The sequence below is a fragment of the Varanus komodoensis genome, unplaced genomic scaffold, assembly GCF_004798865.1.
Source record: "Varanus komodoensis strain SLA01 unplaced genomic scaffold, ASM479886v1 scaffold28, whole genome shotgun sequence".
Taxonomy (NCBI): domain Eukaryota; kingdom Metazoa; phylum Chordata; class Lepidosauria; order Squamata; family Varanidae; genus Varanus; species Varanus komodoensis.
The window spans coordinates 418315-438394 of NW_025335727.1; the positions used below are offsets into that span (position 1 = coordinate 418315).

The 20080-nt window shown below is 49.1% G+C and overlaps 1 protein-coding gene across 9 annotated transcripts in view; it reads left to right on the plus strand.

Annotated features, from left to right (window-relative positions):
* The window catches only part of EIF4G1 (eukaryotic translation initiation factor 4 gamma 1), a 75363-nt gene that overhangs the window by 17984 nt on the left and 37299 nt on the right, over positions 1 to 20080 (plus strand). For 6 of the 9 annotated variants that reach the window (XM_044434379.1, XM_044434377.1, XM_044434380.1 and 3 more), the window contains 3 exons: positions 2150 to 2323; positions 5359 to 5458; positions 12769 to 12869. In XM_044434379.1, the coding sequence (XP_044290314.1) occupies positions 2150 to 2323; positions 5359 to 5458; positions 12769 to 12869 (375 nt within the window). Of the gene's footprint in view, positions 1 to 2149; positions 2324 to 5358; positions 5459 to 12768; positions 12870 to 20080 lie in introns of those variants that run through there. The other 3 variants (XM_044434383.1, XM_044434385.1, XM_044434384.1) reach the window with 3 other exon arrangements.

Consider the following 20080-nt stretch of genomic DNA (forward strand, 5'->3'; position numbering starts at 1 on the left):
GTTGTGCTCCAAATCAAATAATTCATCGAACATGGATGCCGGAAGTGCTGTATCGGGCGCTTTGTTTTTCATAGGGTTATCCCCTGTCTCCAATGAAGTGTTTATTATAAGATGGCCATTACTATAATAGCCGTACTTCTCAGGACTTCTCTTGATTATGGCATTTGTTGCTGTTGGTTGCCGCCTCCTACCCCGCGAGGTGCTCTGTGTAGTGGGTTCTTTCTTAGAGCCAGCAGTGTGGTGGGTGCCCAGAGCAGGAAACTGTACGAGAACGAATGAGAGGAGTCAGGTCACAGAGGAGATCATAGCCAACGGAAAGCAGAGAGGATCAAGCAAGGGAAGAAACAGAGTTCAGACACCAAGCCCTGGGCTCTCGGGTGCTGATGCAGAACTTGCCCGTTAATGTGACGCAGGCTGGCTGGCACTGCGTGTGACCCACCGAGCTGTTGCCGTGCAGGTGTGCGCTCTAGCCTGCTCGGTAGAGTCCGCTGGCCGCTCTCTCTGCCCTTGTCCTCTGGTGGCGCTTAGTTTGACATGAGAATGTTCTGCAGCCCATTTCTTTGTCCCCTCATCAGCTCTGCCTGCCCTGAAACCCCGCTTCTCACGTGGCTGCAGTTGCTTTCCTGCTCGGTGTTGGGCTGCTCCCCTGGGCCTGGTAACCTATTTGGCCTTAGGTAACTCCTCTCTCTCTCTCTCTTTCTCTCTCTGTCTCTCTCTCTCTCTCTCCCTCTCTCTCTCTCTCTCTCTCTCTCTCCCTTTTCTCCTTGTGTGTGCGTGTGTGCGTGCGTGCGAACAGGGAGGATTCAGGTCTCTTCAGGTAATGCCTTTTCTATAACACTCCTCCGGTGGGCGAGAGTGCAGGTTGCTCACTGCGCAGCTGAAACAATGGCTGTTGTGTCTTCAGGGACACACATGGCTTTGGCTAGTGTATCCTCCCCATCTTATAGCGTAAAGCTCTGGGAGCAGGAGTCACATGAATCACTGTGATCCATCGCAGTCTTCCTTCGCATTCAGGGAAGGGATGGGGGGATTCTTTCCAGCTCTGGTTGCTTCTGGATCATCGTCTTTTTTTATTTTTTGCAAAGCATTTGCCTAGTTTGCACAATTCTTTGCGGTGTCTTGTTTTCTTCTCCGTCCCTACACGACGGTACATTGTATCCCACGGCTTGTAATGTTTGTAGGCCACAGAATCACTGATCTGGTTGAAGTTCAGCACCATGAGCTAGTTATGTAAGCCTTTAGAATAGTAGCCTGAGCTTGGATCTGGCTAGTGTTGCTGCTTTCCGACGGATGTGCTTTGCAGTGCTCTAATCATGGGTTTTGAAGAAAAACGGCAATTGCCTCCACTTGCAGGCTAGGTTGCTTGCATTATCTTCGCTACTCCTCTGTGTTTGGGTTTGCTGTGTAGAATTAGACTCATAACACTTACTTGGCCAAATATGAGCTGAATCGACTCCATTGAGGAAGAGCTGAGCAGGACAGTCAAGGGCAGGACTTACTGGACAGCATTCATTCATAGGCTTGCCCTAAGTCGGAGATGAGTGGACATCATTCAGCAACAGCAACAGTTATTTGGGGAGGAAGAAGAACCTGAGCTGAGCTAATCCAGCATGGCTGCAATGGCAGAATTTGCCAGCTGGCCACTCTGAGGAAGTGGCGCTTGGGGTGAAGCCACCCTTCTCTTGTTTCTCCCTGAGTGGTCCTCCAGGTAAAGTGGTTGCCATCCCTGGCTATGAGAGAATTGGAGCCCTTCTCCAGGACTGTTGTTCTCTTTGCACAGGGGCCCCACGTCTTCACTCTTGGAAAACTGGAGCAGGACGTAACGGTTGTGCAAAACTTGCCCACGTGTCAGGTTTTTCTCTGCAGCCTCTTCTGGGCTCGAGGCTTGCGTTCTTCTAGAAACAAAACCGCTGCTTAGTTCGCAGGGGGTCAGCAGGAGCTGCCAGGCTTTGCCTTAGCTGGCAGTCCCATCCCTTGCTTGTGGCCCAGGCAGGTTCCTGCACAGGGGGCATTCGCAGGGCCACAGTTGGAGTCTCCATGGGAGTGGGGTGGCTGTGGGGCTGGCAAAGGAGAAGCAGCTGTGTCTCTGGGGTTTCTCAGGCCAGGCCTTGCTAACCAAGCATGCCCCTCTCTCCTTTCTCTCTTGAAGCATTTCTACCAGAGCAGGGCCCAGCCTCCGACAAGTGCTTCCCGGGTGCAGAGTAACGCGTCGGCTCGGCCTGGCCCACCCACTCATGTTTATCCAGCTGCTTCCCAGGTGATGATGATCCCCTCACAGATCTCCTACCCTGCTTCGCAAGGCGCCTACTACATCCCTGGACAGGTGAGGGTTAGATTGGGGCCTGAGGTCTTCTCTGTGGAGGGCTGAAGAGGAGGAGCTGCTACACTTTCCCGAGTGATCTGTGCCTCCTGGCCCCCGCTGCCAGCTTGCCTTCCGATGGGTTTCGGTCGCGTTTTGGAGCAGGCTTTGCACCTTGCTGCCTGGCTCCCTCACTGTAACCACACACATCTCAACTGATAGCACCCTCGCCTTGGCTCCAGTGGTTTTTATGTGAATCTGTGGGCGCTGCCGCCTTTGTTGTCAGAGAATGGTCACATTTGGTAAAATCAAGGCACACTTTTGGTAATGGTGCTTATGCATGTGCATGCAAAGGCTCCTGGCAAATGTGCGGGTGAATGAATGAATAAATAACATTTTTATTGTTATAACTGACAATCACTGCAAGCAGAAACCAAAAGATACCTAAGAACACCTTGAGGAAAACAATTGATAATCTGTAGAACCTGTTCTATCTTTCTGTACAGTGGGTGGGAAATTAACTCCCAGTTTGGGAAATGAAAGGATCTTAAGTTCATTGCAGCCCATAAAGTTGTCCTTTTATGAGATATAAACAGAAAATCTATTTTTCCAGTTTGGACCAGTGAGTTTTCCTTATGAGGGGCAAGTTGTGAATACTTTATTTTATTCATAAAAAATAGGGCAGTGAAACAGATAATGAGGGAGGTCTTCCGTTGACTCAAGTACCCCATGGGCAGAATCTAGGGTCATGAGGTATTTTCTTAAAATGCTTCTCTAAAACAGTGGTAGCCATCTGCTGCATCCTAAGCTGGGTTAAGGCATTTCTAACGGTAATATTGGAGATAAAATTCAGGTTGCACTTTCATACTTTGATTTAAACCTTAGTAGCAGGGAGCTGTTTTACCACTTGTGGTAGCTCACAAGTCAGATTGAAATAGAGAAACCAACAAATGTGTGGGTCAGGAATGGGATTTTGGAAGCCACTGGTGGGGCGTAGCAGCTGAGGTTGAGCATCTCTGATGCGTGCCTCATCCTGCTTTTTGGGCACAAGGAGCTTCAGGGGGCAGGAGACCTTGATTTATAGGGAGAAATCTTTCATAGAGTGAAATGAGTTTGGATTTCTGTGAATCCAGCCTGTGGGTTCTACGGCAGACTGGTTTTCCCATTTTTTTGCTTTTTTTTTTTTTTTTTGGTGTTTTTACTTGGTTGTGGGAGTTTGCACTAATGCAGATTTAGTGCAAGTGGAACAAAGTTCTGGTTAAAGAACAAATCAACGTCTGTCAGTGAGAAAAAAATGAAGAAAAGGTGCCTGATAATCTGCAAAATGAAGATAAAGTAGGCCACTTTACCCGCAGAGCATGGGGTGGGCAACAGCATGCAAGTTATTTTACCCTTTGTCTTAACATTTTGCACCATTTCAGGAAATCACTGCAGGTGAGTCACCCACAGTGGTGGGAGGACCAGTGAGAATGCCTTCAAGTGGAGGGTGTCCCTGGTCACTCTTCAGGATCATAGTGGAGCATGGGTGTTCTTGGGTATGCCGGCCCAGGCTGCTTAGTTGCAGCTCAGGGTGGCAAAGATTACACAATGAATGGCTTTAAAAACTTTTTCATCAGCTGAGAAAGTCGCTTCAACTTACCAGGTAATAGATTTAATAGTGGGCTTTTTTTAAAAGGGCTCTTCAAGAACAATAGATAGCAAACCCCATAGAAAGACATTCTGTCCTGGTTGTAAATGCCTCCATGAAAAAGCCTGCTTCAACATATAGGTACATCACCCAAAAGTAAATTGCGATTGTTATGTGCTTTCATCTGAAAATGTATACAAACCTAATTGGTTAAATGCAATCCTGTGGAAGCTTAGACAGAAAAAAAAGGCCTACCGCTTTTATGCCAAGGGTTGTAGCCCTTTTTCTGTCTAAACTTGTATAGATTCGTGCCTTGTTTATGGTTATTGTAAGATTTCCTTCTATTTTGTAGCCCTGCTTTGTTCTATGGTGATTTCCTTCTGATCCTCATCCTAAAATAATTGTCAAGCATTTTGCAGCTGCTCCTCCTGCATCCGCCCCCCGCTCCCATGTCCCATTCTGTGTTTGACCAGCAGCGGGAACTTGTGTGTGCCTCGTTTGTGCTTCTCCCCCTTCTCTCAGCCACTTATCCCCCATAGCATAGTGAAGGTGGAATAGGCCATATATCTTAGGGCTTCATTGCCATATACCTTTGAGCAGATCTCACCTGGAGCCTTGCAGGTAGTGGAGTCCCGTTTCTGGTTCTTTCAGCCTTTCTGCCTCCCAGGAACTTTCATTAGGTTTGGAAGGCATCCAGTCATTTCCCCATCTTAATGCCTAAGGCCTGGTACTCCAAATGCACGCAAATGCAAGTTTTTTCTCCTTGAAAGGTTCTCAGGAAAGATACTCCACAATGCTGCTGGGCCACAGCTTCATGGACTTTTGTCACTGCGTTTTTGCTCACTGACCCCCAAATAAGGGAATGAGGGTGGTACGGAACTTTATGATGGAGCACAGGTATGGCTGATGGAGCTTGCTAGCAAGGACAGATCCAGGAAAGCACAGAGTAGCCGCAAGCCTCTGGCCAGTTTTAACCTGCTGCAGGGAAGCCGAAAACCATGAACAAACGGTCTTGAGAGGCTGCTGTGCTAGCCCTTTTCCGTGAGCCCAGCGACTTGGGCATTGGATCCAGGCATCTTGGATGCACTGCTGCATGATTCTGTTGGGTCAGAGCCAAAACTCCAGGACTGGGCAAAGCTTTCCTTAGCTGGTAAGTTCCTGTTCTGCCCCTAAGAAGGCTTGGCAAAATCTTTTGAGATCAGCTGCATAATGGACTCTCTGTCTTCACAAGATCGTGGTGGGATCGACGCGGCCCTTGTTACGGAAGGGTGGCCCGTCGTTCCTTGTCCGTCCGAGCCCTGCCTGTAGCCTGCTAGTCCTGCTCTCTCTGCTTGATTACTGGAACCCCGTGCCACTGACTCCTCCTCCATCTTCCAAGCATAAATGTGGGTGCTTACCCTCTGTACTTTTTGTCCTTTTCTCTCCGACCTAGGGGCGCTCCACATACGTTGTTCCGCCTCAGCAATACCCTGTCCAGCCAGGTGCCCCCAGCTTTTATCCTGGAGCCAGCCCCACAGAATTCGGCACCTATGGTAAGGGGATGGATGCGTGTGTGAAATATGTGGCTGAGGTAACGGCGTTCTTTCCTTGGTGATTCAAATTGGGTATTTGGAGTGTCGCTCTTTTTCTGCTGTGCCAAGCCTTGAGGGCTTGCCTTGTCCCTTTCTGCAGTTCCCTTACGTTACCCTTGCCTTTGCAATTTACCTCTGAGCAAAGGCTATGCTTAGCTCAGGTATGATAATCAGTGGACACCGTTCTCAGTGGAATGGCTAAAAAGCGCATCGAGAAAACATAGAATGTGGCTAAAAGTGCATCGAGAAAACATGGAGCGGGGCCCGGGGATGTTGGGGGAAGGAGAGGTTGGATGGACTAAACCCTTACAGGGCCAAGCGAAAGGTGGGGCTTGGTTACAAAGAGCAGCCTTCCCCAGCCTGTTGCATTCCAGTTCTTTTGGACTCACACTCCCATCAACCCCAGCCTCCGTGGCCAAGTCTCAGGAGGGCTAGGACCTGTCCTGATGATCTGGAGAGCCTCTAACTGGGGAAAGCTGACAAAGAGCCTGTGTAGAATTAAATAAGTAAGCATGGAAAATCTCAATTTCCTGTTAGATTCTTTGTGCAGCCATCCAGTGCTGTGATTTTATTGAAAATGAGTGCAAGGTTCGGTTGCAGCCTGGTTCAAAGAAGCCTCTGTCCAGTTGCATGTTTGCTTTTTGTGTGTGCACGTACTGCCTGCCCACCTACCCCCCCCCCCCAAAAAAAAAGAAATCTCTTCCATCCATGCCAAAAATATTTGAGGAACTGAAGTACATCGTCACTTAGGATTTTGTTGAGTTACGGATGCTTCAGAAGAGACTGAGCAAGTCTACTTTAATCTTGCCTCTGGACCTCTAGAAATTGTTCCTGTTGTTTATTTAGCACTTTCTTGCCCCAAGGACTGGAAACTGTTTAACCATGTTTCTGTACCGGAAGTTCTGTCCCATGATTTGTGGCAAGCCTTTGGGTTGTGCATGTTGCGAGGCAGTTGCACTTACGTCCCTGATCAATCCCAAGGCTAGGCAAAGAAAGAAGCAGTAGAGGAAAAGGGTTCCGGGGTGCAGAATTCAATTTCCAATAGGGCCGGCTTAGTTCCGCATTCAGGAGGTGGATGTGCTCTAAGGAAGGAGACTCTGAAGAGGAAGATGAAAAGTGTGTGTGCCAGTGACTGCATAAACAAGTGCATGAGAGTTGTGCAAATGTAAAAAAAAAAAATGAATGGGGGGAGAAAGGGGGGTGCTGTAAATATGTGGCAAAATTTAGTGATCGTCAGATTGGTCTGTGAGCAAAATGGGTCAAATCTCATCTCATGGAGTCACTGGGTGAGCAAAGGGAAGAAGTGCTTTGTCTTGTATTCTTTGCTGTTTGTTTGTCCTTCGGGGATGAGAATTCTGTCCTATCTTACAAGGCCATTGTCAAGATTTCTGCGATAGCGTGACTTGCTTTAAACCCTCAGAAGACTCTTAACGCTTCCTCATCTCATTCGGCTCCTGCAGGAGACGTGAGCTGGTGATGTTCTTGGAAGGAACCACTGAAGAGTGCAGACCTTGTGTGTGTTCTTGTGTGCTCCCTCGTGCCAAAGATTGACTTTGCACAGGAAACTAGCGCATTTTCGAAGTGGTGTGTTGAGCCGTCTCTCAGTGGAGGATGGGCAACCATCTTTTGGTGATGGCCTTGCTTTGGATTTCTTGCATCATGTAGTGGGTCTCCGTGGTTTGTTTGTTTGTTTGTTTGTTATTTATGAGACTTCTATGTCGCCCCATTCGCCGAAGCCTCGGGGCAGCTCACAACCATAAATAAACTTCAAAATAGAATAATATAAATTAACAATATCCCACTCTGATTTTGTGGCATTAGGGTGAGATGATCTGGTGTATTCCTCTTGTAAACTAGCATGCAGGAAGCATTACGAATATAACCTATTGTCTGTAGTCTGCAGCAGTGTTCAGAATTCTGTGACCTTAGAATTCTACTAACTTATTCTCCGTGTGGTATAGAACTGGCTGCACTTGATTTATATAGTAAATAGATAGGAATCTCTGGGCTGGAGGAAGAACAATAGAGACTTATTCGCACCTGTGCCCTTTTAGGAAATGTGGGATTGCTTTCCTATCAAGAAAGGGAAGGGATGGGGACAGAAAGGAGGGGAGATGCAACTGAGCAGGAGAGGGGAAAGTTAAGGTAAGGTCATTGTGGCAGGTTTAGCTTCCAGGTGGCAGGTCTGTGTCTGGGCTGTACTGTTTCAGGGAGGACTGATGCTCCTTCATACGAGAAATTCCCTGCATAATAGAAAACTAGCATGTCAGAGAGGAGAAGGAGCTACCCCGGCCTGATGCCTTCCATATGTTGGATTACAACTCCCAGCATCCCCCAGCCAGTCCAGTCTGGAAGGCACCATGCTCGGGAAAGCTGGCCTCACCTTTTTGCTTGATATTCTAGCTTTCTATAGTCAGGTTTTCTGTTTTGTTGTTTCATATGGAGGCCTGTTCAGCCCAAGGAACCCTCACATGCCTCCTGGAATGATATAACCCTTACGCAGTTTAATATCTTCGGCAGGTTGCTGAGAGGTAGACATTTGCAATTAAGATACTCCCAAACCCTGCACACCACTGGCTTATGTCCCTTCAAGGTGGTGCATTCCACAAACTTGGGAGTAAAGTGTTAAGTAGTTTGGAGAGGAGATTATCAGGCAATTCAGAATAGGTGAGATACTCATTTGGACGAGGGGGGAGAAACCAGTGGGTGGAAAGTGTAACTTGTGCCAGATGATGTGGAATTGTTCTCATGTAATGCCCACCTAATTACCCATGGTTGGTTGGGGCAGCACAAGAACAATTAAGTGAGCATGGTAGAAAATCAACACTTCTTTCCTGGGTTCTCAGCATGGCAGGAAAACTGGGAACTGTGGGGATTTTGAAGGAGAAGCAACCCAGAGTTTTAAGCCAACAACAAGCCACGTGGTATAACTCAAGGTTAAGCGACCCATGGGTTGTTACAGGTGAACCAGGCCAGTCTCTCTAGATTGAGCTTCTCTCCATGTTTTTCCTGCCAGCCTTGCTGGTTCAGCTTTGCTTTTCAGTTCCACCATGGCCTAGAGTTGCTTAGTGCATCCCTCTCCCCTGCATTGTCCATATTTTGCCCCAAAGTTCTTCTGCTGGCTTAGGAAATACTTCCATATCTTTTTAAAATTTATTGTCAGGATGTGTAAGGCCTAGAAGCTCCTGGAAACCTTGTGGTTTCTCATGTGCATGTCTTGCCATCAGTAACATTATAGAGCATAAGAACATGCAAGAAGATCAGAAGAAAGGCCCATCTGGTCCAGCTTTCTGCTCCCACAGTAGCCAACCAGATGCCACTGGCATCCACTGAATTGCAAGCCATGGATTGGCTGGGAAGTGGAGAAAGGCAAGCAGCAAGGGTGACAGTCTAGCCGACGTGTCTTCCTGTGAAACTCTGCAGGGGTAACTGCACGATTCCTGCACGACTGCTTGCATTCCCTCTCCATCCCTTTTTTAAAAGCATTTTTGGCTTGCTCTTCAAAGGTTCCCAAAGTGACTTGTGATAGGAGAACTCTAGATAGCGAATCTGCGTTTAGGCAGACTAAGGACTATACTTCCCTCTCCTCTTTTGTCATTTCTGGTGAGGGCAGTTTAATGTTTAACACCTTGCAGAGGCCGGGAAGACTTTAGCCTTTGCTTGTTTTTGGATTGCTCTGGCAGCATGGAAATAAAGGGAGGTTTGTTGATAGCCCCTCGTCCAGTTGTCCCTTAAGTTGCCTCTACTAGGTTTCCATGCCCCTCTTTTTTGGGGGGGGTAGGCTGATGGGTCTGCGTGGGCATCCGAAGGGGAGTAGCTCACCCTCCAAGTGTACTTCTGCCCAGAATTGTGTTGAAAAACACTCCTCACCCTGCCCTGGATTTAATATTTCCCCAAAGCTCTTTGGTGTCTGAGTTCCCTGGGGTTTTGGTCCTCCTCCTCCTCCCCCCCCTTCCCTCCCCTTCTCACACGGTGCTCACATGCTCACTGAGGACTATCACTATATTTAGCCTGGCCCTGGCCCAGGCAGCTCCTGCAGACTTAGAAATGTGAGCCGAGGCCCCCATCCCGTCCCAGTTCTGCATGTCACTGTTTCTTTCCTGCCACCACAGCCGAAAGCATCTGCCCACACCCCTTTCAGAAAGGTAGGTGCATTTGGCCTTTCCAGAAGCAGGCTGAGCCTGGCGTGCTGACTGGGCTTGTCTTGTGCACACCAGAATTGTAGGATGGGGTCCTGGGGAGAGGCTTGCAAGCGGGGGAGTGTGTCTTAATACCAGCACATCAAGATGCAGTGCAGCAGCCGTTGTCCCTTTCAGAGCCGTGAAAGGCGAGCGGTACCCTGCTGCCCAGCAGGCCTTCCGGGTTGCCGGCTGCGGCAGCGTCCCTTTCCTTGCTTTCAGCCTGTTCAGACGGCCTGCGTCATGTTCAGACCTTGCCATGCGCCAGGGGAGGGGTGGCTGTCAGTGTGTGAAGGTGCCGCACTGCTCTCCCCACCCATAAAGTTTACTAGGCCAGATGACTCAGCATCATCAGTATGCTGCCCGCATGTGCTCAGAACGGGCTGGACCAGTCCGTGCAACAGTTCGTGATTTTTTTTCCTATTCTAAGGTCTGACACAGGCTGTGGGGCTGGAGCTTAGCTGCTTAGAGGAGGAATATGTGGAATTCCTGAAGTCGGGAGTGCCAAAAGCCTCCTCTGTGTGGTGCAGCCCAAATGGGGGCTCACAGGGGCCTTCTGAGCAGCTTGGCTTCTTTTCTTCCTTGGTCACTCATGCTTGCTTGTAGCCCTGCTTCCCTCTAGAAAGCACCAAACAGCCTGTGCTGGGCTTCTGTCTGTGAAGAACAGGGATCGTGTGAGTGCTGCCTTAGCTGTGGCAGGGAGGCAGCAGGACACGCACCTTGGCACTTGCTGCTCTCTCTCCCCCACCCCCCTTTCATCTCCCTTCCTCTTTCCAGGTTTTAACTTCTGGTAGGTTGCTGGCTGTACCTGATTCAGCTTACCTGGAGGGAAGCCATGTCTACAGTTGTTTGTGCCAGGGTGATCCTACAGCCTCCATTTTGTGTCAGAAAACTGTGGGCATTTGAACGGCTTTAAAACTTGCTTTCACTTGCAGAGCGCTTGCAAATGGGACAGTTAGCTGTGACGAGTGTGTGGAAAAGCTGGGGAAGGTATAGGTGGTCTCCGGGTGCTCTAGCATTGGGTGTCTTAAGTTCAACTTCACCCAGATTTGCCTGGATTGCATTCTGTCCAGTCTGAGTGCCCACCGCCTAGGAAAGTGGGCCATGCTCAATAGCAGAAGCCCCAGGTTTGTTCCCCACCTTCTCCAGGTAGGACAGAAAAAACCGAGAGAGCTGCTTCCATTTAGTGTCAACCGTACTGGACTGGATGGACCAGGGGCCTGACTCCTCCTGCAGTAACTTCTTACATTTCTGAATGTGAGAAACGCAAGAAGGCTAGAATCTTCTGTGCTTGCAACATCATGTTTTTCTCGCAGGGTCAGTTAAAGGCAGTCTTCCAGTGGGTGGCAAAGCTCTGACCAAGGCGTAGTCTAGTTTCATGGCTGCCTGCACTGCTCTCTGAACTTTGTTCATCACTGTCTCTGGGTGTTGCTGTCAAGGATAATCTTAGGTCTATTGCAGCTTACAGAACTGCCTTCCAGTGGTCAACCAGGCCAAGCATTTGGCTTCTGCTGTTTCCCTTTTGTAGGATTCAGATGTGTGAAAAAGCTGGAAGCAGAACTTGGGGAGATCTCTGCTACTTCCCACAGTGTTTAGTTCCTCTGCGTGGAGGTTTTGTGTCTCACATAAGTGCTCTGTGCCTGTGTCCAGGTCCTGTTTGGGAACCTTCTGTGGCTTTGCAGTTTGGCAGGATCTTCACCCTTCCCAGTGCACCTGCCCAAAGCATGTGGTTCCCCATTCCTGCCCAGAGCTTCTCTGACCACATGTGCTCCATCAGGTCCTCTCAGTGCTGGGTTCTTCACACAGCCCATGAGTAATCTATGGAATGTACAGCCACAAGATGTGGCTATGGCAAGTAGCTTAGACGACTGTAAAAGGGAAGAACATTTGTCTGTGAATGGCTATTGACTCGAGTAGCTACGTGGCTTTCAGATGTAAGAAATGCCAGTTGCTGGAGACCGTGAGTAGAAGAGTGTGGTTGCTTTCCTGGCGTTCCTAGAGACACCTGACTGGCCACTGTATAAAGCGGGACCCCAGAGTTCAGCAAGACTCTATGCTTTACTAGAGGCTGTTTGCCACAAATGCTTCTATCCATCCTGGGCTAGAATAACCAGTTAGTCTTTCAGGGTGCCATTGGAGATGGCAAACTCAGAGCATCTTCTCTAGAGCACTCTTCCTCAACCTGGGCCCATCCAATTGGTGTGGTTTACAACTCCCATCACCTTCAGCCAGCATAGCCAATGATAATGGGAGCTGTAGTACAAAACACCTGCAGGCTAGCATGATTGGCCCTGCACAAGTGTCTGGACTGTGCTCGCCCCTCCCTGACCATGGGGGTTTTTGGCTCCCAAAGGCTTAGACGCGGAACAGTGTTGCTTATCTGCCCCTATAGGAGGACTGGGGGTGTGAGTGGGAAGACAAGGGCATGGGACCTGGAAAGGAAGGGAATGCCTTATTTTGCACTTGCAAAATAGTTGCATCCTTTCCATTAATTTGGCTGGATTGGACAGGATTTGAGGGAGAATAAGGAAGGTGCTCCGTGCTATTTTGGAAAACGTTGCTGGAGTCCACAGCCATGGAATTTTTTTTCCTCCTTCCCTGCTTCTAACGAAATGAGGTGGTTGCTTTTACAAGCCACCAGCGAGGCTGTTTGGCATGCTCTGATCTGAATTGAGGCAGGGTGTCAGAACCTCAAAATAGGGGTTGCCTCTGGTGGGGAAGTGGGGTGACTTAGAGACGCTTTGTATCATGGAGAAAGAATGCTGAGGTGTTGCTTGTTTGAACCTGTTGGTTCAGGTTTTTGAGATTCCATACCAGGGCTGCAGGCAAATGTGGTTCCTGTCTCTTTTGGGAGTTGCTAGTACGCCAGTTGGGATTGTGTGCTGGGGGGAAGTGGGGGTCACTCTTGGTCTGCTTTATGTTAGCTAAAGGAACATTTCTCACACTGGAAGGGGCCCCTAGCTTTGCTGTTTGGGGCTCCTGCTCTGTGGTTTATTCTTAAAGTTCCCCAAAGCTTAGACTTTTACAAGCATGGTTTTCTGCCCCTTGGGATTCTGGGAGTGCAGTACCTTAACTTCCCTTCTTCTTCCTCAGCTGGTGCCTATTATCCTGCCCAGAGTGTGCAGCAGTTCCCAGCTGCCCAGGTTATGATGAATCAACAGACAACAATTCCGCAAAAGCGAGAACGCAAGACGGTAAGGCAGAAGCTGTGGGGCAGTTGCTGGGTGGGACTTTGAAACTTTTGTACAGAACCTCTCCTGCCTGCCCTTCCTGATGCATTGGTTGGTTTTAGGTCTCATAATAGACCTGACACTGACCCCACTAGTCTTTGTGTGAAGCTGGAAGAAAATCCCAGAAAGAAAATAGTGGTTTTCTAGGAACTTACATATTTGATTCTGTCATCTAAAATTCAGATAATATTTTTCAGCTGTGCTTATGCATTCATATTCTACAGCAGGGATAGACAACCTGATATTCCCTCAGATGGTCTGGAATACAACTCCCATAATCCCTGTCTGTGCTGCATGTTGAAAGGGTCTTATGAGAATTTTAGTCCAAACCAGGCTGCCTACCCCCTGCTCTAGGGGAAGTGGCTTAAAGTAGGGGGTGGGGGAAGCATATATGTGTGGGACTTTGTGATCTTACGCATGTATGAGTAAGTCCTGCTTAGTTCAGCGAGACTTGCTCTCAGGTAAGTGTTGTGGAGTTGTGGCCTTAAACATCCGATAAGAGGGGGCTTAGAGAGTCGAGCAGCTTGTGACAACTACCTTGATTGCCCCAGGTCTTGGATCATTCCTATAGGAAGTACATGCATCTGTTGATTGTTCAGGTTAAGGCGGGTTGGGTTCTCTGAAGAAAATGACCACAGCTGCATGGCAGAATGCATGCTTTAGTCTTGGACTTTCCAGTTTGAAAGACTTCATCCGGCAGTGCTGGAAAAACCTCCAGCCTGGAGAGCCACTGCCAGTCACAGTACGCCATACCAAGTTACATGGGCCAGTGGACTGGCTTGGAATCAGCCCGTGTCACAGGTGATTCTGCCAGGGAGCCATTCCATCTGCCGCTTCATGCATTCTGGCATTTACTTCCTGATGTTAGCAATACGTTCCAGATGCCCTGGCTCAGATTAACTCTGGTTGGTGCCATGTCTCCTGACCCAACCAACACGGGCACAGGCAGGGACAGGAAGATTCTCTTGGCAACTGTCTGTTTCTGCAGGAAGAGACCCAGCCGACATTTTAAAAAGTGCTGGGCTTTAGAGGCCTGGCTAACCTGCCCCGCCTCTCTTCCGTGCTGTTGTTTCTGCCTCTGTGTGCAAAGCTTTCCGCTTCCATCTGCTGTACTGCTCTCAGTGCATATTTTAACATCATGCCTCGGCCCAAGGCGGTTGCTGTTCTCCTAGCTGTGTAGACAACTGTTAAGTATCGACGAACATAGCTGCTTGCCTTGCCTTGGAAGCTTCCTGTGCAGGCTTGGAAGGACAAGGAGGCATGTCTGTGTGATTGCCGGGCAAGGAGGATGTAGCAATGCGGGTCATAGTTCAGCAAGTGCAAGAGTCCAGCTGCATGAATTGCCCATGGAAACAGGCTGGAGCTCAGTGCGGACAGAGGCTTTGTGAGTGTGTGCTAAAAGCTTTACAGGGCCCCAGTTTCCACAGTTCTTGTTGTGAAGTGACAGGGGCTTCTACATGATTTAGTTCTGAAGAAGAACCAGGTGAGACCAGTCAACAAATGGGGGCTTCTGTTTGCCAAGGAAAGGGCTGGTTCCAGCATAACATTTGGTGGAGCCTCTCCCACTGTGAACCTCTCCCTGCACTTCTGAGACTCCCTTTTTTCTTAGGCTAGGTGGTTGGGGTAAGGGGCAGGGCCTTTTTGGTAGTGGCTTCCTGGACATGGAACTTACTCATCAGATATGGCCTGTGACACTACCTTTATTTTTTTCTTTTTTGAGAATGCTAAAAGAATTATTCTGACACCTATTTGGGTAACGCTGTGATTTTCTTTTATTTTAATTGGCCTTTCAGCTGCTGAAAACGGAGCTTGCTGCAGTGCTGCTTTTTGGCAGTTTCTAACATGACCAGTATTAGATCTTTTGACGTCAGGGTGATGCATTTTTTGTTGTTCTGGTTTTTGAATTGGATTTGTTGTAAGGAGCAAAATAGCTGCACAGAAGATGCAACAATGAAGAATCAAGTAAAGGCATGACTGATGGATCTGGGACCCTGCCAAGGCCACGCTGGTGTCACTAGTAATTATAGAAGGATGATAATATTGCAGCATGTCCGTCTGTGGCTGTAATTCATGCTCAGATGTCAGCATTCCCTCCGCAGTAAGATAAGGAATGGGGCTTGGCCTCCACCTTTCCTACTCCACCTGACGCAGAACATAACAGCTGGACTGGGAGGTGCAGAGACTGTACATCTAAATTAAGGTGGCTTCTCCTGGTTCAGAAGTTGCATTCTGTGTGCCTGGGGGCGGAAGCACATGCCCCCAAGTCCCTCTCTGGCTTCTGCCCCTTTCGGAGTTCTTTGGAGCAGGGCTGGGTGCCATGTGGACTCTTCTGGGAGACATACGTTCGGCCCTTGCAGCAGGCTGGGGGGCGTGGGTCCCTGGTGTGGCTGCATGATTTACAAGACCCTGGCTGTGGCTCAGTGCTAGGACTGCACCGAAGAGATGAGAATCCCTTTTCCCGGGCACTGGCCATTCTTTGGTAGTTTGTAAAAGCGAACCTGGTACAGCAGTGGTCTTTCTTCATTTCACCTCCCTCTCCCCATAATCTAGGTTTACGAGTGGAGTGCAGAGATGCTTCAGGTTAGCTATTAAACATAGACTTTGGAAGCAGTGTTTATTTTGGATTGATGGCTGGAGAGCAGAGTTGGTTTCATCAGCTGTCAGGCTACGGTCGTGTGCCGGCCAGAGGTGCTGGCGGCTCTGTTTGTTGTTGTGTGGGGAGGTGCCTCTGCAGGCCACACGTATGTCAGGTGGCGAGAATGCTTTGTCCTCGTGGCGAGTGAGGGAAGCTCAGCGTAGCTCTGCTTAGAAGCCCCCTTGGAGACTGTTTGCACTCTGAGCAGATCCATTAATGACTTTTGCAGGGCGTCTCCCCAAACGAGCATTGTAGCATCAGCAGAGCGCGTGCGTGCGTGCATGGGAGGGTGTGCAAGCTCCTGGCTGTGGAGGTGGCGCTGCTGCGTGACCTGTGATTAAGGCTAATTGCAGAAGTCGTTCCCTTTGTGATTCATCAGGGCCCTTCTGCCTTGCACAACCACTCGCTTTTTGGAGCAGATCATTTCAAAATGTTGCTCTAGGTCACCCTGGGGCTGTTGGGCAGTTAGTGTGCTTTTCAGTGGGAAGATGGGAGATAACCTTCACGGAAGGATGGCTCATCCACCGCAGTTGGACTTTGCTTGCAGACTGCAGAGGTGAGGGGGTGGTGGGTGTTTCCCTGGCCACACACATCTGCTGCCGTGGCTCTGTGGTGGGGCACCTGCCGCACACACAGGAGGTCCCAGATTCCATCTCTGGCTTTTCAGAGAGACTAATTGCAACCCTGGAGTGTCATGGACTTGCTGCCAGTCAGTGTTGACGATACAGGGCTAGATGGACCACAGTCTGACTCAGTGTAAGGAAACCTATTTTATGCTCTTGTGTTCATGCACAAGCTGACAAGGAGGACTAGCAGGCTTGGCCAGTTATTGGGTGAGCTTTTCTGTATTTCCTAGAATTGTCTGTGCTGTGTGGGAATCCCTTTGGATGATTTTTATGGGAGGCAAGTGGTTTAGGGTGAGGGGTAGCTGGTGTTGGGAGTGGCCACAAACGCCGCCGGTTGGCAACCTGTTTGATTTTCATCTGCTGCTGGCACTTTTCCGGGAGACTGCTGGCAGGGAACCCTGGCTTCCTTTTACTCTCCTCCAAATGCCTCTGGAAAGGTAGGAAGCAGCACCATTAGAAGAGGCTTGTGGAGGAGAAAATCATGCCCCCACCCCACTAGAGGCCACCCATGTCCCCTGGTAAAATGCTTTATTGTGGTAGAGGTATTCCAGGATGGGGCTGGCAGGAGGGAAGCAGCATCCAGTAGCCATGGGAAGGATTGCCATAGCATTGCAACAACAGCATTTCAAAAATCCTTGGGAAAAATAATGGTAGATAGCAACTGCTGCTGCTTCTGGTAACTCCCACCACCACCAAAAATAGCTAAATAGCCCTTAGATTCACCCTGACTCCTCCCAGATCCTTAGGTGTTTGGAGTTGCTGCTCCATAATCATGCAGCTTCTGTACCGCGCTTTTTCTGACAGTGGAACATCATCCTAAATTGCTAGGAAACCTTTTAATTTAGAGGCACTTCACAGATTTCCCGAGCTTCCTTCCTTCCTTCTCTAAATGGATAAAAAGTCTGATGGACAGAAACCGTCTTCTCCAACCTGATGTGGACTACAACCACCATAATCCCCAGCCTTCTAGAGGGTGGGCAAAGCTGGGCAGAATCAGAATCTGAATCTCAGAGAGTTGTGATTGGCTGGTAACTTTCTGAGGAGAAATGAAGTTTGGTTGACAAACAGGAGTGTGTGATTTAAGTTGTGGAACTCACCAACACAAGATACAGTGAGAGCCACTAACTTAGCTGGTTTCATGAAAGAATTAGGCGTATGCACTATGGTGGGTGGGTTTGTTGGCAGGAGAAATCCTCTTGCCAGCCTTTTCCAGCTGGTCCCCCAAAGGCAGATTGGATCACAGCTCCCACCACTGAGTAGTGGAAGGCCGTTCTTTCTGCAGAGGCGATGCAAGTCAAGTACTTGATACAGGGACTTAAAAATGAACAAACAGGAAGGCTGCCATACTCATGGTGGTCTTGTTGAGCTTCTTTTAGCTTTTGCTGGGCCTCATAATTTGTTGAACTTCCATGTGATTTTGCAGCAGGATGCTAGGGAAGCCTCTCCCTTGGTCAAGAGAAAATTCGCACAACTCTGCTGGATCAGATCAGTGGCCTGTCTTGTACAGGATCCTAGTCCTTAGAGAGGACAACTAGATAGATTTAAGAAGCCCCCAAACAGTAAATGAGCCTGGTAGCCCCTCCACTTGTTCCCCGGCAAGTGGTGTTCAGAGGGATCCAGTCAGTTTCAGGATAAAAATTCTTTGAAGTCTTCGGTAAATAAAAGGAAATTTTAGGGCACAATCCTATGCCTATTTAGGCAGAAGTAGTTCTTACAAGTCCTGTTATTTCTCTGTAGGACTTTCTGTGTCAAGATGTGTAAGACCTTAGCCTGGTGCTAAAAAATGGTACAGGGAACACATTCTGCAGACTGGAGGAGGCTGCCGGCCCTGCTCTCCCGCTGCCGCCAGCCTCATTAGGGTTGGGTGGTGGCCACTGCTCTCGCTTGAAGATCAGGAAAAATCACGCCTCTCCACCTTTTGTCAGCCGGCTCGGCTCGATGTGAGGAGGATGGAAAGCTGAGTGAAGTGTCTCGTTCGTGCTGAGTCATCTTGCTCATGTGGCTGATACAGCCAAGCTTCTGCTTTCATTCATACTTTAGCCGTGCTTGTTTCTATTGCCGTTTTATGCATTCGCTGCCTGGAGCCCTCTGGAAAGAGGGAGCCGTGGGTTGGAAAACATCCCTGTGGCGGAGCGTGCGACTGCGCTGCAGAGCTGAGCACGTCCGCCGTGCGGGTGGGAGTGTGAGCTGAAACCGGATCTGCTGTTGTGCAGGGAAATGAGGAGCCGGGGCTTGGCGTGCTGACGGCCCTTTCAGCCTCAGAAGGCTCCATGCTACCAGGAGGGGATCTTCACCGGGCCACTGGCCTCTTGTTTGATGGGGAACAGCTCATTAGGCTGTGTGGGGGTTTAGAGGCTATTTATACAAGCTCGCATCGCTCGTGGCACTTGGTTGGGTTGAATAAGCAAGCGAGTCTACCCAAAAAGGATTGCAGTTGCTATTTTGACAGCAGAGAGGGCAGACAAAAGCGGAGAAGAGCCAACAGTGCCTGCCACTTGAAGAAATCTTCATTTCATGGAAAGGGAAGGATTTGAAGGGAGGGAGGGAGGAACTCCTGCTCGACTGGACATGTCCCCGGTGTGTTTCCCAGCTGCATCCTTTTGTAAACTCAGGTGGAAGCAAGGGCTGGTTTCTTCTCTTTCTACAGCTGGCTAAATAGACTGGGAAGTTTTCCTCCCATTCCCACATTCCTAGGAATCTGCCTCACTTCAGTTTAGTCCATTTGTCCTGGTAGTGTCTTCATCAGGGCAGGGCATCTGGTGTCCCTCCAGGAGTTTTTGTCAGTAGCCCCTATCAGTATAGCTAATGGTGGGGACTGAGGGAAGATGTCGGCCAAAATACCTTACCTGTTTCCCCCTCACCTGCCCTTTTCTAACTGGAGATGCCTGCAGTTGAGGCTTGTCCCTTTGTACGTGACATGTGTGCCCCAGCATTAAATACTGTTCCTCCAAAGAAAGGTCTTTTGGAGTAAAGATTTGGCTGATAGGCTGGTGAGCGATCAGTGGAGATGCATCCTCTGTGAATTAACTTGAAATGATTTCTACAGAGCGTGCATAATGCAGGGGTGGCAGAACCCAAAATCTGGCCCACCCAGGTCCCTGTTTAGCCTCTTGGTTTCCTCCATATGGCCATACTAAGCCCCACCACCTCCCCCTCAGGCATCCATTGCTGGTTTCCCACCAGCTTTTGGGATGTTCTTTACCCTTCTAAAAAGTTGCAATGCTTCTCTTAACGTTTAGTTGCCTGTAGGAAGAGCTGTAAACTTTAAAAAGGGGGGGGGGGATTTTAGCCACACCTCTTTTACTTTTGGCCCCACCCCCACTGGAATGTGGCCTTGCAGAGCTTCCCTGAAACAGAACGTGGCCCCTGGGATGAAAGAGGTCCAACACTCCTGCTTCAGTTACACTGGCATCCACGGGCTTCATTTACTGTTCTTGCTCAGTCAGACTTGAGGTCCACCTGGTCCTTCTCCAGATAGAAGCTCACGAGGCAGGACAGGAAGATGGCAGTCATTCCTGTTCAAACAAGTTCGCAGTTTTACATTGCCCCCGTACCTGAAGAATCTCTTTAGGTCAAGGATGGGCAACTGTGAGAGGTCAAGGGGCAGCCAGTGCCGTCTTTGGAAGCCACCCTGGGAAGGAGGTAGGGTTATTTTTTAATTCCACCAGTTTGCCTGTGAAACTTGAAAGAAGGTTGTGTTTTCTCTTGCGTGCTTGCTTGTGAGACAGTGAGGTGGCATTACCTGCTGTTTGCCTTGTCCCTTTCCACGGGTGGTTTGGTGACTGCAGATGATGAGCCACCAGCAAATGTGGCCCCAGTGCTAAAAAATATCCATCATGCTTGATTTAAATAGCACAGGCGAGACATTTTGTGCATTTTAGGTCTTCAGTAGAAGGATGAGTCTATTTAAAGTG